Raw genomic sequence first — 22,429 nt, 5'->3', positions numbered from 1 at the left:
GGAAGGAAGGAAGAAAAGAGGGAAGGAAGTGAAAAGAGAAAGGGAGGGATAGGAAATAACTGAAAAAGGAAGTACAATAAATTATTTATTTGTATGCACAAGCAATGTCCAAGCAGAACAAATGAAATACTGAAACCAAAGAAGCATTCAATATTGCACATAGCCCTTTGTTTGCTTGACTCATTAAGGGATTGTCCACATTATAAATGGAAGTTATTTACCTCATTAGACACAGTCTATATGTGTTAAATATTTAATTTACCTCTTATCTTTCGAATTCTCTATTACTCCTCTATTAATTTCCATTTTTATGGACTTGACTACTGCTCGAAAATTATTGATTTTTTTTACCTTTGTGTTATTTTATAAAGTTTCATGATAACAGGTAAAGTTTTATGTAGTTAGACTTACTTCTGAAGTCACGAACAGTAAAATTTGGTTTGATGGCAGCTTCAGGTGATAATCTAAAGGAAAACTGTTGCCCAGCAGGCGAGAGATCCCTGTCTGAAGCGCTCACTATCTGAATGATCTGGAACAAAATGGAGACAAGACTGAGCAGCAATTTTAAGTTTCAAAGGAAACTTCATACATGAATTTCATACTAACTTTTAATAAGATTTGGTATCAATGCACCACTTTTATAGAGACATTTTAGAAATAAACAATTAAATTTCTGTTGAATAACACAAAGTAGCACTCACTCACTTTAGGGTAGAAACAAATTCCGAATCAATAGATGCTGAAATGAAAAAGCTTAACAGCATTGACATTTCTCACTAATAAGCAAAATAAAATTAAAATGTGGTTGCTTGCATTCTAAATTAGATGAGATAAGTGCTTTCTAACCTAAATTTGCAAGTGCTTACTGGAAACAAAGCTTGATGATTTAAAAGTCCTTTCGTTGACAAAATTTTAGTGTGGGTTCCTGTGTGTGTATGTGTGTGTGTGTGTGCTCGCGAGCGTGTGTGTGTGTGTGTGTGTGTGTGTGTGTGTGTGCTTGTGAGAATGAGTTTGATTTTCATAAATAAATAAATTGTCTAGAAACAGAGCTAAAAAGGATGCCTCTCTGGTTTTATTATTGTATTTGTTTTCCCAAATGAGCATGAATACAAATTGTGTTTCATGTCTTAAGAAGTGCTTTAAAACTTCTTTTATAATTTTTTTCTAAAAATTGCTCTTACAGGTTTTATGACCTTTAGTGAAAATTCTATTTCTATAGGATGCCTTTAGGAATTTAAATACTAAATATAAGACCTGAAAACAAAATAGTTAGAAAGATAATTGCCATATAAACAACCAAATTAGAATGGCTCTGAGGAGTTACCCATTGAGTATCAGGATAATGGTGTACGTTGATGAAAATAGTTTGCTATTCAGATAGTCAGATTTTTAGAATACATTTGTATTTGTCCAGGGAAGGTTTTGAATTTCAGGTATTATGTCCTGGTTTCAGGAGATAGATATGAATTATGTGATTTATGAATATTAAATGTGTAATTTATCTTCTTCCTGCTTGATTCCATAGTTAAAATAATTGTTCTTTACTATTACCTTCATATACACACAAAAATATACACATATGGACACAGACACACATATATATATGAGAATAAATTTAGGGTATATGTAAATGCTCATAGATATATATGCTAAATATGTAAATCATAATTTTGTATGAGTAACTTATAACTTGAAAAATGGTTCCTGTAGTGAGAAGACCAATTAAATTAATTGGTTCCTTATGTGTGGATCAGTCATAGAGATTCAGTTATCCTTTAAAATTGTCGTTGAAGAGACATTTTATGCAACACCAGATATCAGATAAGCAAATGGGATTATTTACTCAAATTTGATCACTTCTATAGTCTATGAAACTTAAAGTTTCCATCACATATCCAAAAGTGACTATGGCGTGTTTGTAAAAATTCTGTAACTTTATGTGTGTTGAGCAGAAAATGTCATGTTATTTTGCTTGGTTTTAAAACTATATCAATTATTCAAAGGTATCTAACAAAGCATATCGTATCTGACAAAATACATGAAAAATATAAATGTCAAATAAGAAAGAACCTGTAAGTAATTAACAAATAAAATTTTAGCCTAAAACAATGTCTACTTGGATGAGTCAGTTGATATTTTGTGTACTTAGGTAAAAATGAAAAATTCATAATTTTCATCAATATAATATATACATATTTATCAATTATTATATTATCTTTTTTTCTTTTCTTTTGACTAACTATGCATAAATCTGGGCCCGGAGAGATAGCACAGCGGCGCTTGCCTTGCAAGCAGCAGATCCAGGATCAAAGGTGGTTGGTACGAATCCCAGTGTCCCATATGGTTCCCCGTGCCTGCCAGGAGCTATTTCTGAGCAGACAGCCAGCAGTAACCCCTGAGCACCGCCGGGTGTGCCCAAAAACCAAAAAACAAAAACAAAAACAAAAACAAACAAAAACCCCAAAAGAACCCCCCCAAAAAACAATGCATAAATCTTTGCATTATGCAATTGTGGTCTATAAGAGATTTGTATGATTTCTACTTAACAGATAGTATCAATAAGACAAAAGCATAATTAATCACATAATACATTTCTGCATGTTCACCGGAATCTTAGGGTTATGTTCTGTATAAATAGGGGCCCAGGGGCTTGAGCGGTGGCACGAAGTGGTAAGCCGTTTGCTAGGTGGGTCTGTGCTTCGATCTCCCGCCTTCCCATATGGTCCCCTAAGCCGGAAGCGATTTCTGAAGGCATAGCCAGGAGTAACTCCTGAGCGTCACGGGGTGTGGCCCCCCAAAAGGGGGGCCCAATAGGACACATGATGGTTGAAATATATTTAAAAGAAAAAGAACTTTCGAAGATCCAATGGCTTTAAAATATATTAACCTCTAATAACTTCTACTGTTCCCAGTTTCAATTTAATAGATAAACTAAGAACATTAGGTAGAATTCAATATCCACAAGAGTTTTGTTTAATGTATTTTGTTATTAAATAAGATCTCTAGGGGCCGGAGGGATAGCATGGATGTAAGGCGTTTGCCTTTCATGCAGAAGGACAGTGGTTTGAATCCCGGCATCCCATATGGTCCCTGTGCCTACCAGGAGCGATTTCTGAGCATGGAGCCAGGAGTGACCCCTGAGTGCTGCCGGTGTGACCCAAAAAACAAGATGATGATGATAATAATAATAACAACAACAACAACAACAATAATAATGTCTCTAAATTATCTTAAAAATAATCAATTGTGGGATAGAGTGTAAAATTGTTGGAAATACATAGTCAACTTTTAAACCTTTGGAAAACTTCTATTTCCAAATAAGCCTATTAGGTTATTTGTACTAGTTATTTTTCTAATGCTTTCTACTTCACAACAGTAAGCAGTCACTGAGTTCATTTTATGTAAATTGTTGTTACACTTAAGGTGTTAATACACTGAAACAGCAGTTAAAATTATTTTTATAGTGATCCAGATAAAAATACAAAATGTTAACAGAACAATATTCTAAATTAGTAAAAATTTAATGTAATATTTGAAAAAATATTATTAAAGCATCATAGCAATGGAGAACAAACTCTGTATAGATGGGTATACTGTATAAAAATGGAGCTATATACTCAGCTACTAGAAAGTAAAATATGGCTATGTGAAATAGAATATTAGCCTTTAATTGAATTCTGTATAATTAATGGCTACAAATTTGTGATTGTAAAATGATTTCAATTATGTGACAACTATTTTATGAAGCAATACAAAAATTTAAATTGATCTAAATATTTAAGAATAAAATATAATGTTGAAAATTAAATATTTCATGTATTAAGATTTTTTCTTAAGAATGGTACTTTATCCCATACGGTCCCCCAAGCCAGGAGTGATTTCTGAGCACATAGCCAGGAGTAACCCCTGAGCATCATTGGGTGTAGCCCAAAAAAATAAACCAAAAAAAAAATTAGAACATGAAATATACTTAATTAGTACTAGTACACTTAAAAGTTATTAAAAATGTATTAGATACCAAATATTTCCATATGTTTTCATTGACATATAGGTTAAAAATATTGTGCTATTAGTATTCTTGTTCTGTGACATATTCTCATAATTTTATCACAAATGCTTACACATGCATGTTTATATTATATTGTTATATCTTAATATAATAACATGTCTTACAAAAACCATCTGCATAAAGTCTAGAATTTCAACGACTTTTACAACTATGTGGATCTCTACTTTGGTATGCCCCTATTCGAACCTCCCTTCAAATTATATATTTGAACCTCCCTTGATATTATATATTAATTCAAAGAAATATTGACTATATATCAATAAAAATAATGATACAATTCAGATATTTGATTTTATCAAACATTTTAGTCATCCATCAAAGAAATAAGTTTCATGTATGCTTTAATAACTTGAAACTTTTTCTGTATTTTATTATAAATGCATGTACGCAGGATAAGAACCACTCTGGAATAATGTAGTCTAAGCAGATTTCTACTAGTTTATTATAATAACATTTTTAGAAACTTCAAAGTAAAGGAAAATATCAATATATATACACTTCTAACCTAATAATACAAGGTGATCAAAACTTTATCCATTGCTTCATGTGTAATTATTTTTATTCACACACATTCAATTTTGGGGAGTTTGCTATTTTTATATGCTTTGATTTTTGATGTTTCAAATCTCTTTTGACTTGCACACAAATGATTCCATAATATAAAACACATGCACATAGTAGGAATTTATACTGTTGACTGACAATATTGATAAATACCTGTCCTGCTTTGGCATTTTCACATACAGCTGTCTCGTAGGGCATAGAGAGCTCTGGAGGAAATTCATTGACATCTAGGACATTAATCAATATGTTGACCTTGCTAGTTAATAAAGGATTACCTATTCAAAAGAAAAAAATATAAGATTAAAGATATAGCCAGTTATTGAATTTTTGATGGGAATTAAATTATTATTTTTAAAAAATTCTTTCAAGTTTCTATTGAAGAAATATTGTACCTGATATTTAAATTTCAGTAGTGAAACACTAATAGATGAGCATATTATATATCAAGTTCACTAAATGTTATCTAAATTTACCTATATTTTGTGAGTATCTGTGGAGAACAAGTCACAACTGGTGTGTCTGAATTTGCATTCCTGGATGATTCCAGAAATAAATATGCTATCAGCTATTAAACCTGTTTGGCCACATGCAAGACACATGTTCTACCCACTGTACTATTTTCTCTGCCCTCTCAATTTATCTGTCCACTTTCTGCTTTTTTTCTGAAAAGGAATAAATTGATATTAGCTCCTATTTTATATTTTGTCTTATCTAGTATCATCTTATAGATTTTTACTGTAGAGTAGAATTTTTCATTATATAAATAGTAGCACTACTATTAGTTTTCCAATAGCAACATTCCTATTACTTTTCCAATTTGAATCTTTTATATATATCATTTACCTAAATTCCCTCAGAAAATCTTCTAACATAGCTGTTATGAAAATTGATACCCTTATAATTTTGTGTTGGATGAAAGATTTGAATGTTTTATTATTGGGTATGATAATGACTTTGCTTTGTCATATATGGTATTTATTGCTTTGTAATTATCCAATGTCAATAATATAATTGAATATTATCTTCCAACTTATTAAAATAATCAACGGGTTTTAATATAAGTTTGACTGGTGTAGTAAATCACATCTATTGACTTGTTTATTTTGAATACTGCCTGAGTGTCTGAAATAAAAAGCTTTTGATCATGATGTATGATGCTTTCATTGTATTATTAGCTTGTAACAAAATCAGCAAACATTTGTTGAAAAATGTACAACCATAGGGCTGGAGTGATAGCACAGCTGTAGGAAATTTGCCTTGTATGTGACCAACTTGGGATGGACCCTGTATCAATCCCCAGCATCCCAGATGGTCCTACAAGCCTGCCAGGGGATTTTTGAATGCAGAGCCAGTAGTAATACCTGAGCGCCGCTGGGTATGGTTCAAAAAAAAAAAAAGTATGTCTAACATTACCTTAGTTTTTGTGATGCCCTCATCTGGTTTCATATCAGAATAAAAGTGATTTCACATAAGCCTTTTATAATTTTTTAAATTTTTTTTTTATTTTAGTTTTGGTGACAGACCAGTTGTGCTCAAGTCACTTCTGACTCTGCACTAAGGAATTATTCCTAGTGATGCTCTGGAGTCCATCTGGCAAGTGCCTTCCCCACCCACTGGTATCTTTTTCAAATACCAACATTCTTAGAAACTTCTCCTTATTTTTTATTTCACAAAAGTTTTTAAGAAGGGTGTGTTGTTGTTTTTTTAAATGTTAGTAGAATTCACCAATGAAGCTCCATTATATGGGGATTTTGTTTTTGGGAAACAATTAGATTACACTTTCAATTCTGTTACTCATAATTATAAAATTACTCAGAAAAAATTTATTACTCTGTTTAAAGCACTGTTTCTTCCTTACCTAATTCTCAGAATATTACAAGTTTCTAAGTATCTATCAATATCTATCAATACACTTGGTGACACTCAGGGGTTACTCCTGGCTCTGTGCTCATAAATCTCTCCAGGCAGGCACAGGCTTGGGGGCCATACTGGATGCCAGAAATAAAACCCAGGTCTGTCCTGGTTCATCTGCCTAAAAAGCAAATGCCCTATTGCTGTGCTACTGCTCTGGAAGTTCTTTCTTTTTGAGCAAAATTTTGATAACTTATTTTTATTTATATCAGATCTGTTGTTACTTTATATTTTGGATCCTGAATTTGTGTTTTGCTCTATTATGTAAGCTTGGATAATAGTTTCTATTTTTGTTAACATTAAAAATTATTAATCATTTAGATTGTTATAATAATCTCTACTCATTAACTTTTATTCTCCAAATTATATTGCTTCCTAATATCTACTGATTTTTAATTTTTTCTCCCTTGTTTGTTTTTGTTTTTGTCTATTGTCTCTAGTGAGACTTTATTTTTTAGATGGGTATTTATTTATATCTTTTTTTTAATAATATGAGCTCTGAGAACTTGTGTCTTTATTTTCATTCATTCTCAAGGAAACTTATTCATCTCTGATTTCCTGTTCACCTAGAATTTATTTAGTAAATAAATATTTATTTATTTTACTTTAAAAAAAGTGATTTTTCCTCAATATAATTTGGTTTGATTTCTAATTTAAACCAATCTGTTTTTATAAGTTGTTTTATGGTGTTTAAATTTCTACATATTTACTGATACTTGTTTTGTGTTATAAATATAATCAATCCTTAGTAATCTTTAGAGAAACCTTGAAAATTAGATGTACCCTGTCTTCAGACGTAAACCTAAATGAACCTTTATAAGAAAATATAAATGTTGGGAGATATATAAATTATAAAATAAATACAAGTCGTATAAATAATTCACTATAAATGTACCTAGCAGTTCACTTAATAACAGTATCAATATTTCACTATCAGAGTAGTTCTTTGAGTCAGTCTTTGCTAAAATCTAAAATATTTTTCTTAAGATAAAACATCCTTTTTTTGGCCAGAGAGCTAGTACTGTGGATGACCAGTTGCCTTGCATGAAACTGACCTGGGTTTGATTTCTGACTTTCCATAGACTCACCAGAAGTGATTCTTGAATAAAGAGCCAGGAGTCAGTTCTGAACTATCAGAGCAGTCAGTTCATAGGGTATGCCCCAAAAAACAACAAACCAAAATAATTTTTTCTGTGTTTTACTCTGCTATATCATAAAACTTGGTGTAGATTAATTTATATTTTTATATAAATAAAAATTTTTCTTTTTTGCACTTGAGTATGATTTGATTTCAGAACCGAGATTATTGTGTGGTGCCTGTCTTTATTGCTGTGGTGCTTATCGGTTATTTAATTCGATATTTTTTTTGTATTGTGGTATTTTAATTACTTTTTTCACATCCTCTCTCAAACTGAGGTTGGAAGCCTCTAGACAGGACTCTGCCTATTTTCAGCATATTTGATTTTTGATTGAGAAGAGGACATATTAGGTGATGGGTATTCCCCTGATTCAATGTGAATATGTACCCAAAATACTACAGTGAAAGATATGTAAGCCATTATGAAAAAAAAAATTGTGTTTTTAATCAGAAATTTTCTTTGACTTACATGTATTATTATTATATCAATTATATTATATGTTATGTTATGTCACTATATTATGTTATATTAGTTTACCTCATTATGTTAATCAATTTTGTCCTTTAAATGAATTCTTACTTTAAAAAAACAAACAAACAAAAAAAAACAACTTTAGTTTGCTCTGAAGAAAAAAAAATAAAATAAATAAAAGATAAGATAAGGCCTCCCAAATCTTACCACAGGCTGTGTTCTTTACACTGGCTGTATAGAAAGAGGAGGTACAGTAAAGGCACCCCATATACACCTCAACACAGGCCCCTTGCCGGGTATGTATTGTGAATTGGGGGACAAAAAAAAATGGAAAAAAAAAAAGAAAACAAAGATTAATTTATATTTTTAAATTAACACTCATGATGATTCATTGCTGATAGAAATTATAAATTATAAGGAGAAAAATATCATGTGACTTTTTATAAATGGAAATTAAAATAATTATGAAGGCAGAAGTTATTTGTAAAAAATAGATATATACCTTGAAAATAAAATACATTTTTCTGTGTTTTGTTTTTCTACATCACAGGTCACTGCATTCATAAAGTATCAGTCCTCTCTCTGACTTACTTTGCTTAACTAATTCTAGTTTGCTCTATGTTACAGAAATCAGACTGATTTCAGATTTTTTTAAAACTACATTTTATTCTGTTATCCACATAGACCACAATGTCTCCATCTATCTCTCTTTTGTTTGACATCACATTTTTGTTCCTGTAACCTGACCAAGAACAATATCAAACAATGCCAAACCCTTGACTTCAGATTGAATAGGAAAACCAGAAGGAAATAGTAAAGTAAGAAAGAAAAAAAGATCAGAATAATTACAGGCTACAAAGAGACAATTATGGAGGCTCTTGGGAATGTTGAGGTGGTTGGCTGTAATCAGATTGTATATAAATATCATTATTGCTAACAATGATTTAATATATGTAATTGACAAATTTGAACATACTAAGATAATAGCTTTTGAAAAGAGGAAGGCACATATTCTCACAGAATCAAAAAGTACTTGTGACAGATTTGTGTATTGTGTACTTTTGTTAAGGAATGCTAAAAATACTTAAGTTGGTTATTTAAAGGTATAGCATGTTTATTGCTTTAATTAACATATAAATATCTATGAAGCTTTTCTAGGTAAATTAATATACCTACAGTATTTTACAAATCAACACATTGAGAGAGGTGGGGACAAAGATTTGATTCTAGAGAAATAGAACAAAGATTAGGGTGATTGTCTAGCACATGGATGCAGTCCTGACTTTTCATTGTATTCCAAGAACCACATAGGTTTCCTGACTACTCTAGGTATAATCAATGAATATAGAACTATCTGAAGAACCTGAGCAATGTTGGGTATGATCCATACACCAAAATATGATTCTCTTCTGGATCTTTATAAATTCTAGTGCATGGGTCATTTTTCACGGTTTCAATATTTGGTGATTTACCTTTTGAATTTATCTACAGTGGCATATTAATCTATAAGACCTTTAGACTTTTATTTAGCATATTAAGGAATAAATAAAAAAACACATTGTTACTCATTCAGATAATTCATCAATAGCTGTTTTTTCAACTGTACTAAAAAAATAAAATTCACTCTTAAGGTGCTCACAGTAAAATGCATAATTTTGTAGCACACAGATAAGAGGCTTATATTAAATATAGAATCTATTTCTGGAAAGTGTGTAGAAAGTATAAAGGAATAAACATTATATAAAATTAATAGTGTTAATGTCGAAGCGCGGGTGCAAGAGGTAAGGCGTCTGCTTTGTGTGCACTAGCCTAGGACAGACAGCAGTTCAATTCTCCAGCATCCCATATGGTCCCCCAAGCCAGAATCGATTTCTGAGAGCATAGTCAGGAGTAACTCCTGAGCATCACTGGGTGTGGCTCAAAAAACAAAACAAAACAAAAATATAAAATTAATAGTGGTAACTGGTCATAACCATATGTATAAATATTTGGCTTAGTTTTTATAATTTCTTTGTTCTATAGGTTTGTATCATGAAACATGCCATTTTAGAAAATGAGAAATGATTGGAAAAACTATTACTATTCATGAATAGTTCCAAACAGCTAAAACCATAGCACTCTGTTTCTGTCTATACTCTATAAAGTAGATACAAGTCAAACACGTTAAATAAGGTTTGCAATCCTAGTCAAATGAGAAATAATAAAGGGAACAAAAGTAGTTCACAATCCATTGTAAAGCATACAATGCACCAATATTATAAAACAAAGAACACTGAGTGACTCATCAAAGGGTCATACAGTGCTGAAAGACCAGCCATATCTCCAATACAATGTGAGATCTTATAAGAAGAGAGTAAAAATGTAAGTGTTCCCCAAATTTCAAAAGTTAAAAGTATTAGGATAGGTTTTGAATCCAGGTATTCCATTACTGAAGTCTATGTCCAAAAAATCTTATATAACATACAATAATATAAAACGTATGACAATTATACAGTTACTTAAAATAGAGCATTATTTCATATTGCAGATGAGAGCATAGTAAATTTAAGAAGATGACTCAATCTATTCAATTTTTATACAATAAAAAATCAGCCCCCATATTCTCTTTCACAGAAAACATAAGGCACAGGTGATGAGATCATATAAAATACATTTTTTCAGAATTACAATTTTAAATTGATGTGAAAATGGGATGTTTCTGAAAGTGATAAATTTTCTCCCTCAAATATTTAAATAGAAGTACCTTTATCTAACATAAACATTCCATTATGATTACTTTAAACTATTGTATAGTGAGATACTTTTTCTTCTAAAAATTGAATTTAATTTGTCCCAATGAGTAATATATGACGAAAATATGACTACTGTAATATATTCTTATAAAAATTCAATCTCAAACAGTTATTTTGATATCTTAGTTGCAATGAATGGTTGTTTGAGATTTTCTTGTATACTGTAGGATTTGTGGAATCATTGAAAATTAAATGTCACTATTTATCATTGTGACAATTCAAAATAAATGTCCCAAAACAGATAGGATGAAAAGAATAATAAAAACATTTTCTGTTGCCAAAAATAAATAAAGGATTTAGAGTTTTCATATTACTCTATATTTCATATTATATAATAAAACTTTATCATAATTAAGTAATCAATATACATATTTTAATTTTGTACATATATTTTATTTATTTTTGATTGATTGATTGGTCCTGGGTCACACCCAGTTGTGTTCAGGGGTTACTCCTGGCTCTGCACTCAGAAATCAACCCTGGAAGGTTGGGGCAACCATATGGGATGCTGGGAATAGAACCCAGTTACTCAGGGTCAACCGTATGCAAGGCAAATGGCCTACATCTATGCTATCTCTCTGGCCCCATTTATACATATATCTTAAATGATATATATGGAATCAAAAGATCTTTAAGAAATATAGCATTAAAATAATTGAATTCTTACAGAAAGATATTATTAATTTAGCACAGAATTTAGGGTTGGGTTGGGGAGGATACTCCGAAGATGGGTGGTACTCAGAAAGGAATTGTTAATTTCCTAGCAGTTCTCAGACAACTTCCTGGTGGTTCAATGCAAGGATATAGTGTATCGGGACCTTAGAGTTTAAGGATTATCTTTAGACCCCAGTAATAATAAGGAGAATATTCATAACTTAATTTTAATCACTTATTTTAGGTATATTGAAAATTTGATTTTCCTTCTCTTGTTCTTTTTTAATAATTTGTGGCTTTCTAGGAACTTGCACAGTTTATTTGTATAAGTAAAAATTTGGGTTTAATTTATAGATGATTAAGGAATACTTGTGTTTTCATTTATTTTTTCCTTTCACTTAAACACTGGCTAAACATTGTTTATCACTGAGTTTCAGTCCTAAGAAATATGACACCTTTCACCATGAACATATCCTACTACCAATGTCTCCAGTTTTTCCTCCCATCCTTCCTCCTGCCTGCCTCTAGAACATGCATTTTATACCAATCTCTGTCTCTCTCTGTCTCTGTCTCTCTCTCACTCTCTCTGTCTTCTCTCTCCTCTCAAGACACTGTGGTTTGCACTATTGTTAATAAAAGAGTATGGTGCATATCACTTTATTAAAAGTAGTCACTTATTTTTATGATCTCTGTCTTGAGATTATTTTTTCCTTCAGGATGCACTTTAAAATATTAATAATAACTCATTGATTTTGATAACTAAGAGGACCAGTTGATTTATCACCAAGGAATATATAAAGAAGAACTAGTAAACATTTTTGAAAGCATGAGAGATAAATATATATATATATATATTTATTGATTATCTTATATGAGTTCCAAGCTACTGATAGTCAGCTATTAAATATAAGCAACAGGGATCAATGATAATTGAATTTAAATGGCTTGACAATCATTCAATATTAATTGCGTGACATGTTGATTATTTAATATGATTTAGTTATTTAAACTAAGCTTATATTTGAATTAACTTTCTAAACCTAATGAGAACTAGTTTCCTCACATTACAAATAAGTTATAACATCTACACAGAGAAAATTCTAACTAATTTTATGATTGCTGAAAAAAAAACATTGATTTGAAGAGTTAAAAGGAAAATTCAATCAAACATAATTTATTAGATTATACATGTAAATCTACCTAGGGTCTCAAAATACAGTGAAGTGAAAATGCATCTAATCAGACTCAGTTTAATCCCTGATACCCCTTACCCCCCAGATTATTCACCGGAAGAGCAAAAGAGCAAAAATTCCAGCTCTTTATCTTTTTAAACTTTATGGATTGCTTGATTGGCCACATCCAGCGGGGCTCAAGGGCTCCTGGTTTTGCATTCAAAAATCGCTCCCCGCAGGCTGGGGGACCACATGGGATGCTGGAAATCAAACCGGGTTTCTCCCAGGTCAGCCTCATACAAGGCAAACACCCCACCTCTGTGCTATCTCTCTGGCCAGTCCCAACTCTTTAAATCACCATTAACATTAAAATTGTATTTTCATCAAGAACAATAAAATAAAACTAAGTTTTAAAAAAATAAGGGAATTTTTCTTCTTTGGAAAATCTTGACTATGTTCTCTTGACGATGTACTTTCTCTTTTGACTATGTACTTTAATATCTCTCTTGACTATGTACTTCTCTTTTGCTCCAGTCATATTTCTCTAAATTTCTTCCAATAGTTTCATTAAAAAAATAACCAAAAAAAGTAGCTGGGACCTATTAGAGTGGTTATAGGGTATATGGCTAGTATGTTTCTAATATGGACCTAACCCATGCTTCAAAGCACATGGTGCCCCAAAGCCTGGAGTAACCTGAGCATCATAGAGTATACTCTGGAATCTTCTAGCATCTCTAAAATTTTCTGACACCCCAAGAACTGAGTAGGGCAGCATCCTAAAAGCTCTCACATTGAACACCAGATATAACTACCAGTTGATCCCTGATATTATGAGCCCTACTTGGGAGGGCTAAAAAATATGAACAGAAAAGAAATGAAATAATAGTTACTATTAAATATTACCATTGTGCAAGAACTACATCCTAAAAATCTCCAAAGCCAATAATAAAAAGTCCCATCAAACCCATGAGCAATATAAAAATAGAAATATCATATTTTATTTACTATTAAAAAGAAACTGACGATGAAATTGCTAAATTCATTTTCAGATATATTATAGTCAAGGATTTCAAAATAGAAATAAACTTAATAAATATTTTATAATTTACAAATAATTATTTGCACTGCTAAAGTAAGTTTCACAAATAAAAGGGATTGCTAATGTAAATACACAATTTTTAATTGCTGTTGAAAACAGAATTAAATATTTTTAAATATGTGAACTTCAAGGTTACCATATTTGCTAAGGATTTAATTGACCTGGATTTGATCTCTGGCATACTTTATGATCCCCAATCCACCAGAAATAAACACTCTGCTCTACCAGATATGCCTACCCCCCAAAATACGCACAGTAGAATTTTGCAATTAAATGATACAGTATGTAAGTTTGTCAAAGCAATGATATAAATTTATATTGCAGATGATGATAAATAGTAATTTACATCTATGTTTTCTTTTTATAAAATGACTATTATTTTCAATATCCTGACATAAAGTTACAGGTATAGCTCTATATACCAACTGACTGTCAAAACAGACTACACATGAAATTAGTGACAATATAAGTCACTTTTTCAATTAGGAAGGGTTTAATGCGGCAGTTCTCCTGGTAGCTCTGCACTCAAGAATTGCTCCTGGTAGTCTTTGAAGACTAGAAAGGATTTAAAGGAACAAACCAGGGTCATATGCATGCAAGGAAAGTACCCTACATGCTATACTATATCTCTAGTCCAAGTAATTTTGTTTTAATATATTGCATATGAATAAAAACAAATCACTGTCACCTAAATAATATGGTTAAAAAGATTTATCTCTAGTATTTTTATTTTATAATTTAGAAAAATCCTCTTCTAATTTAGAAACATTTGACTATAGAAAGTTAATGATAATTGAATGAAGTGATTCCTTTTGTTCCCTGCTTCAAATATGCAACAATGTGATTCTTTTAGAATTTATATTACTTTTAATATTTTCAAGATTGATATTATTTAAAACAACAAAACAATAATGCATAAAATAATTATTAAGGTCTAATGAAATTATCTGGACATCCAACAATAGTAACACTGATTAATGACTCATTTTTAATTAAGTTGAAGTTGCTCAATCATTGTACCATTCCATTGCTCCTGAGAATTTTGTAGAAAGGTCAGAACCAAAATGTCAGCTATTTCAGTCAGTAATAAGGTAACCTTGCACAATTTTGTTCTTCTTGGCAGGACAAGTATATGCTATTTATTTCTCAGTCATTCACTATGATGATAGGTTTCTGCTCAGCTGGATAGTTTGATCAATGAAAACAGCTTTAGCATTAGAATATAAATAAATTTTAATTTTAAGCTCTGTGGATTCAAACAACAAAATGTCAACGATAAGCTAATCTTACTGTATACTCTTTAATTACTATGGGGTATGTATAAAGATCCTGTTTTTACACAGGTAGGGTGCTTGCCCCACTAGTTATCTTGAATGTTCTAAAACTACACTGTTCCTTAAAGAGTTTCTAGAATTGTATGAAAGATAGTCTAAAAATATTACTTTTACATCGCAGATATATACAGAAATATATGCATCTATATATGTGCATGTAGTTATCCAAGCATATCTATATCTATTGAACATTCTACTTTCTACAATCTATTGTATATATTATTTGTCTACAGTTCTATAGTGCATGTTTCCCAATCAGGGCCAATTAACGGATAGGAATCCACACAATTGTGCTTAATTTGTATTCAAATTTAGTCAATACATTAGAGTTGCATAAACTTGAAGTGTTTGCATTCATCGAAAATTATTAACAATAACAACCACAAAATAGGATTTTCTGAGGTTGAAAATGTTTACTTTTTCCATGTCCAGAAAGTTAGAGGTGAAAGTTTACGTTAGAAGTTCTAGACTTGTTACTTTAGGTACTTCTATTTCATGGCAATTATTTTCTTATACTTGCCAACCACCAGTTTTAAGTATATCTTCTATAGCTGAAATATAGGAGACCAATATATAAATTACCAGCAGAGTTTCATCATAGGTAAGTTATAGAGGTTGGTAGCTGCAAGATCAACTTCAAAAATATGTAAGTTATATGTGATATTAATAAGTGGGTTTAGGCTAGGTTAGCTTTTAATAGATAGCATTTTATATGGACATTGACTATTTAATATTGAAGAGACATACTTTTTTGGATACTTTACTTTAAAATATTATCACATATTTCCTATAACAATTATTTTACTAATTTTATTAAATGTATTGCAAGACATTTTAATATCGAGGAGGAGTTGCAAATGGGATTTATTACCTTAATTAAAAACATACATATGGCCAATATGCTCATAAAAAGTGCCTAACTCTTGTGAGAAAAAAATATTGTAAAAAAAGAAAAACTAAAGAGAGATACTATCTCCCATATGTTTGAATGGCTATCATTCAAGTGACTAGAAAGAAGCAGCAAGTGTTTAATAGAATGTGGAGAAGAAAACTTTTCTATAGTATTATGGGGATATTAAATTAACATAGCCATTTGAAAACCACTGTAGAAACTGCTAAAACAAAACTAAAAATAAGAACCTCATTTGATTTAGCTATCCTGTTTCCAAAAATATATGCAAATTCTTAAAAACTTACATGTTTAAGGAAGGCCCTTGTTTGACTACCAACATCGTAAAATCACAAAAATAAACAAATATATATTCATGTTTGATTCAGATTCTTTTAAGAATCTTTTAAGACAATAATCTTCAAACAACACAACAGCAGCATATTTAGTTAAGATTCTTTTAAAAATTATTTTAAGACAACAGTCTTCAAATGAAACAGATGCCCATAGCTTAACCATAAAAACAATTAACTAAAATAAAGATAAACTTTTATACTCTAAGTATCAAAAAGGAAAAAAAAAGGGGGGGAATGGCAGTGAGTCAACAGTGACAAAGTTTATGTGTAGTGAAGGACAGAATCATATTTTGAAGGTTGACTTTAATGTCATTTAGGAATAGGAAGTGCTGATTTACAGTAATTTACATTTGAAATATACATTATATTATAATTTAATGCTGCTTCAATCAAAAAGTTACTGAAAAAGCTGCTTAAGTCCTTTTTGTTTAGCCCAGTCCATTGGAGTGAATCCAACATGGTGGGGAGCTGTCTAAGAATGTATAACTTGTGATGAATTTTTCTTGCATATTCCAAGAATATTTAAAAACTTAAGTTGGTACTCAAAGTTCTCAGTGAATTAAATATAAAACTCAACACAAGTTGGATAATGGATAATTTAAGAAAATAACAAGTTATGGCATGGCAAAAAAAAAAATAAGCTTGAAATGAGACTTCCTAAAAACAAGTGAAAGAAGTCCTAAAATCAAGATGGATAGTCTTTTCTCCTAATAACATATCCAATCAGACAACAGATAGGACCATTTAGGGTCATTTATTTCCAGAGTTTAACTAAGCACTGATCAAGTTTGAAAACCTGTTAAACAGGTTTCTTAGAGGGGAGGAAACGTCATTAGAATGTAATTGTTTTACTTGCCTTAGATGCAAACATTCCCTCAGAGCTATATGAGTATAGCAGAAACCTGAAATTGAGAACTGCCTTTAACCTACCTAGCAGAATGAGCAAAAGAATGCCAGAGTCAAGATATTCTATAATGTCTATCATGGGTACCCATTTGAAGTTCATTATAGGGAGGTTATATTAAGTGGATATGTAAAGAAATTCAGAAAACTCTCAAGAGATAAACTGTTCATTCAGAGAATTCATTTTAGCTGTGAAAATATGGAAAGCAATGGAAGCCCCTGAAGTCAGGTGGAGATTTATACATTTTTACCTCTCACTATTCTTTCCACACCAAAAGCGTGGAAAAAAATATTTTCCAACAATTCAAAGCAAAACAAAACAAAAAAACAACCCATCAAATTTTAAATTTATGAGACTTACTTATCACTTGCTATTTACTTCTGTTACTTGTCACACATAACCTATAAATATTACTGACTGTATTAAAAATATCTTTTTTTATGGGTCACACCCAGCAGCACTCAGGGGTTACTCCTGGCTCTATGCTCAGAAATCACCCCTGGCAAGCACAGGGGACCATATGGGATGCCGGGATTCGAACTGCCGTCGTTCTGCATGAAAGGCAAATGCCTTACCTCCATGCTATCTCTCCGGCCCCGTATTAACATATTTTTGAGTTGCTACAGGTTTGTGGATGAGAAGCTGAATCAGATTTTCTAGGTACAGTTAAATTTCATAATGGCAAGGATGAAGATTATAGTATTTTTCACTCTATTAGATGCGCATGGTTTTTAGAGGCTCTCCTCCCCTGCACTCAGGCTTTGACTCCAGGCAGCATTTGCTTTATAAGACTCACTTTTGGGGAAAAATGTGTATTTTATGGTACAAAAAGTACGGTACTGTTGTACTCAGTTTATACGAAGACTGGACTAGAGCTTCTAAGATACATTCTGTCTTATACTCAACATGTTAGTGGGGATGATGGATGGTTAAACCAAAGTGAGCTGTAATGATCAATCTGTCCACCAACATTTCCCCACTCTATTTAGGAGTCTCTGAGTTGTCTTCTTACAAGGAATATCAGGTTCCAAGAGGTTATACAGAAACTGTGTGTTCTTTTCTTGGAGATTTACCTTTAGAGTTCACAGTCTAAAATGATGAAACCTGCTAAATATTTCATGAAGGCCAGGGATAAGCATCTTAATATTTATACTCTGAAGCAACTGTCAAAAATAAATCAACAAAAAACAAAATCCAGATTGGCCCCCTACTGAGCTGCCCTCTAGTAAAAGCACTTGGCAGAACTTATAGACCTGTACAGCATTGTAAAGTTAAATTAGCTGCCAAAATATTACCATCAGATGCAAAAAAAAAAAAAAAAAAAAGAAATTAGAAGGAACCAAAATGAAAGAGAGCTGCAAGGGATTTCTTCCTGCCTTTCATGCAATTATAAACAAGACTAGTAAAACATATTTTTGTTAAAATCAGCTATGACAAGAAGCCAGATGTCACTACACTCACCTCTCAGTTTGTCATCTTTGGAAATTATAAAAATAATATTCAGTTGAACAAAATAATGTAATGACTCCGAGTTTATACAATACTTCTGGGCTAGTGATATTAAGTACAGATGGTAGGACACTTGTCATTCACAGATCACCTAAATTTAATTCCTGGAACCGATTAGGGTCCCCCCAAGCCTGCAGGGAATGATCTGTGAATTCACTGCCAGTAGTAAGCCCCGATCACTACCAGGTATAGCTCTTCCCACTTCTGCCAATAATTAAAAGGAAAATAATTCTTCTTTAAATCAAGGAGAAAGCCACTCAATAACTATAAATAATTCAATAGATCCTGAATAAATTTTTGAAGAATTTCTTTTCAAATGCTGATACATTCCACAGTGCTATTCACAGAAAATGCATTCTACTATAAACAGAGAAGAAAGAATGGTGACTTTTCAAATACTCTCTTCAATTCCAGCAAAGAAAAAAATGTTCAGGATGGGCAATTTTTTTCTGATATTTATTTCCTCCTGTCCAGCTGATCAGGATCCCAGTAGCACATACAGGATCCAGAGTGGAAGAACACTTGGAATTCCTAAGGGTCTCAGAGGGGAGAGCAAAAAAATGTAGAGAACCAATTAAGTGCATTGGTAGAGAGGCAGGCTACCTGCTAGCAGAGCTTACTAGCTCACTAGCAGCTGTCTTCATTGCTCTGGACTTATGCAAGGAAGAAAAGGAACAGGTTTCTGAGTTTCCCCAGGAGGCCACTCAGCTGTCAGCTCCCCAAATGAAAAACACCTCAGCAGGGACTCACTAAGGAGTGCTAAATCCAAAGAAATGCAGCATAACATTGATTTCATGCATGCCATACTTACTAACTTTACTCGCAATTATGGAGAAATTATACTGGGCAGTGCTTTCTCGGTCTAGTAATTCATTAGTAGCGATGGTTCCGTCCGTGCCATCTATTGTAAAGTAGCTGTCCCCATCACTCTTCCAGTCTATGAAGTACCTGTGTATAAGAAGAGGAGATGCAAATATGCGATGATTACACATTCATCATCATGGCAGTCAGGCTAACTTGACACAGATCCTTATTTCTCTCCCTGTAGCTATTACCCACCTTGCAATAAAGAAGACTGTCAATGACAGCTTCTTTATTGCAAAGTCGGTATGCTCAAGGGGAAACTGAAAATAATGAAAGATTTAGTACTCCTGCTGTTCATATTATTTTAGGGTCTGACACCTTGAAAGCTCAGCAGAGACTAAAACTCTTAAAGCTGACCATAGGTTCCCGTAACCTGCTGAATATTAAAACTTTTTCAAGCAGTAAAAGATTCTTTAAAGGCAGCTGTGGGAGAAGTTGGGGTGTGGGAGGCATCTGGAAATTGCTAGAATGGACTTGGGTCAGGGACAAATCCTTGTTTCCTTTGATAATAAAAATAATGTTTTGAGATGTAAGGGAAAATTTCTTAACTGATGATGAGGCAATTGAATGTAGAATTTTCCCCCAGACACATATAAAAAGGCAAAATTTAAATTTATTTATTACTTCCTCTATTAGAATACCTTCTTAAAAAAGTGTCCTTGACAAATAATTTATTTTTATATTCTTTAGTAGCCAGAGTTCTTGATAACAACTGTAATTATGATGAGTTTTATACGTGTAGTCAATCAAAGAAATCTAAGAAAATTAATAGAGGCAAAGTATCATTGACATACATCTTTCTTTTGAATGAAATTTTAAAAATTGATGGTTTTATTTTAATTAATTTTTAGTAAAGAATTGTGGTTTACAAAGTTTTCCTAGTTGAGTTTCAGGCATATTCAGTCCCAACACCGTTCCCAGGATCAGTGTCAACATTTTTCCCACCCATTTCACCAGGGTCCCTCCCACCCCACATTCTGATGGGGCCAGTTTTTATTTTGGATGCTGTAGTTTGGAGGTTATGCTACAATTTTTCTTGGCTCTGTTGGTGAAATAGATAACACTTCTATATCACAGATAGGTCCAATGTTCTTGAATCAGTCTCTGTTACCGCCCTTATATCTCTTCTTGACTCTTTTTCCTTGCCAAATTCATTCCTTTCCTTTTATTTATATAGTGTAGTCAAGGGTAATATATGTATTCTTTTGGGGGGAAACCTTGAATTTATTAATCTAGCTATTTTAAGTACCACTGATAAGGAAGATCATCTGGTATTCAATCTTTTTCTGACTTATTTCATGCAATATGCTATCCTCCAGTTCCATCTAATTTGCTATGAATTTCATGATTTTATCATTTCTTGTGACTTAATAGTATACCATTATGCCTATATAGCATACACTAATTACGTATGTATCTGTCTATTTACTTCCTACTGCTCAAAGTGCTTGCTGCCAAATACGATGGCATGTATATGTCCTTTTAAAAGAATGTCTGCATGGCTTAGGAATACATAGATACCATAAAATCAAATTTCTAGGTAATGAGGCACCTCTATTCGATTTTCATGAGAAATAATATTACATGTTTTCCATGTAATGCCAGAGTATTCTTATCAGCTGTGTATGAGAATATCTTTAACAATCCACCCCCATCAACACAAATTGGTTTAATTGCCTTTTTTTTGATATGCACCATTCTAAATGATGTGAGATCCCATTGTTATCTTGTTTTGAGTTTTACTGATATAAGTGGTATACATATTTATAAATAATTTATCTATGTAAAATAATTTTATTAACTTGGTTTTCAAAAAATCTATAAATTTTTATTTTGGTAATGAGATGTCTCTAACAATATTATTATTATTAATATTATGATGATAGCTTGACTTGTATCAGACATGGTTAAAAAGCTTTTCTTTAAGGCATTTAGTTTAATATCAATTACCCATACATAAATATTTTCTGTGAAATAGATCTTTTAATCTAAATGCTTAGAGTAAAGTATGTTTACACTTTGCTCTGTCACCATGTTTCTTGTCCTGGATGAAAAGTGACATCATTATAAGTGGTACCCTACAGCAAATGGTTACTTTAATCTATTCCTCCCATTTCCCAGGCTACAAAAGTGATCTATTTGCTCATTATAAAAAATATGCTTAAGCAATGAGTTCAAAATAGCATGTTATAATTTTGACAGACTTTCTATTTGAAACTCAGAAAGTTTATACGGTATTTAAGCACTAAATTAAAAATTAATTTGCCTTTAGAGCTGATATGTTTAACTCTTGTCAGTATATGCTAGTAACTGACTTCAGCCATGGGCATGTTGAGTTTTGTAGGCTCCTAAATTGAACCATGCTGCTAATCTATCTTTGATATTTCTGACCTTCATTTTGGTGGTGAAATGTATTGATGCCTGTGATTTCAATTTATTTTCTCTTATTGATATTTTCATTGAAAAGAAAATTAAGGACCATTTAAAATCAAAGAGCCTGGAATAAAATTAGTTTAATACCTGATTGCATATTCTCCTTTACGAATGATGAGCCATAAAATGGGGGAAAAGGAAAAAAGCTCAATTCCAGATGAAAGGGACAAGCTGTGGGAAGAACAATCTACAAAATATATACCCCAAACTATTCACACAGAATGGAATAAGGTTAACACCCAAGTCCAATAGGGACAACCGGCTAGACT

The 22,429-nt window shown here is 31.9% G+C and overlaps 1 protein-coding gene and 1 non-coding gene across 2 annotated transcripts in view; one reads left to right on the top strand and one right to left on the bottom strand.

The window, feature by feature from the left end:
- Nucleotides 1-22,429, bottom strand: part of CDH12 (cadherin 12) — a 1,029,254-nt gene that overhangs the window by 9,488 nt on the left and 997,337 nt on the right. The window contains exons 10-12 of the mRNA XM_049768382.1: nt 19,675-19,811; nt 4,787-4,908; nt 412-529 (exon numbers count right to left, since the gene is read on the bottom strand). Of these exons, the coding sequence (XP_049624339.1) occupies nt 412-529; nt 4,787-4,908; nt 19,675-19,811 (377 nt within the window). The remainder of the gene's footprint in view (nt 1-411; nt 530-4,786; nt 4,909-19,674; nt 19,812-22,429) is intronic.
- On the top strand, nt 8,345-8,477 carry LOC126002598 (small nucleolar RNA SNORA51). The gene has a single exon (XR_007493282.1). It is a non-coding gene; the product is annotated as a small nucleolar RNA SNORA51 (small nucleolar RNA).

The sequence above is a fragment of the Suncus etruscus genome, chromosome 2 (genome assembly GCF_024139225.1).
Source record: "Suncus etruscus isolate mSunEtr1 chromosome 2, mSunEtr1.pri.cur, whole genome shotgun sequence".
Classification (NCBI taxonomy): Eukaryota; Metazoa; Chordata; class Mammalia; order Eulipotyphla; family Soricidae; genus Suncus; species Suncus etruscus.
Note: the sequence above shows the minus strand (reverse complement) of the source record. Positions and strands in the feature narration are given on the sequence as shown.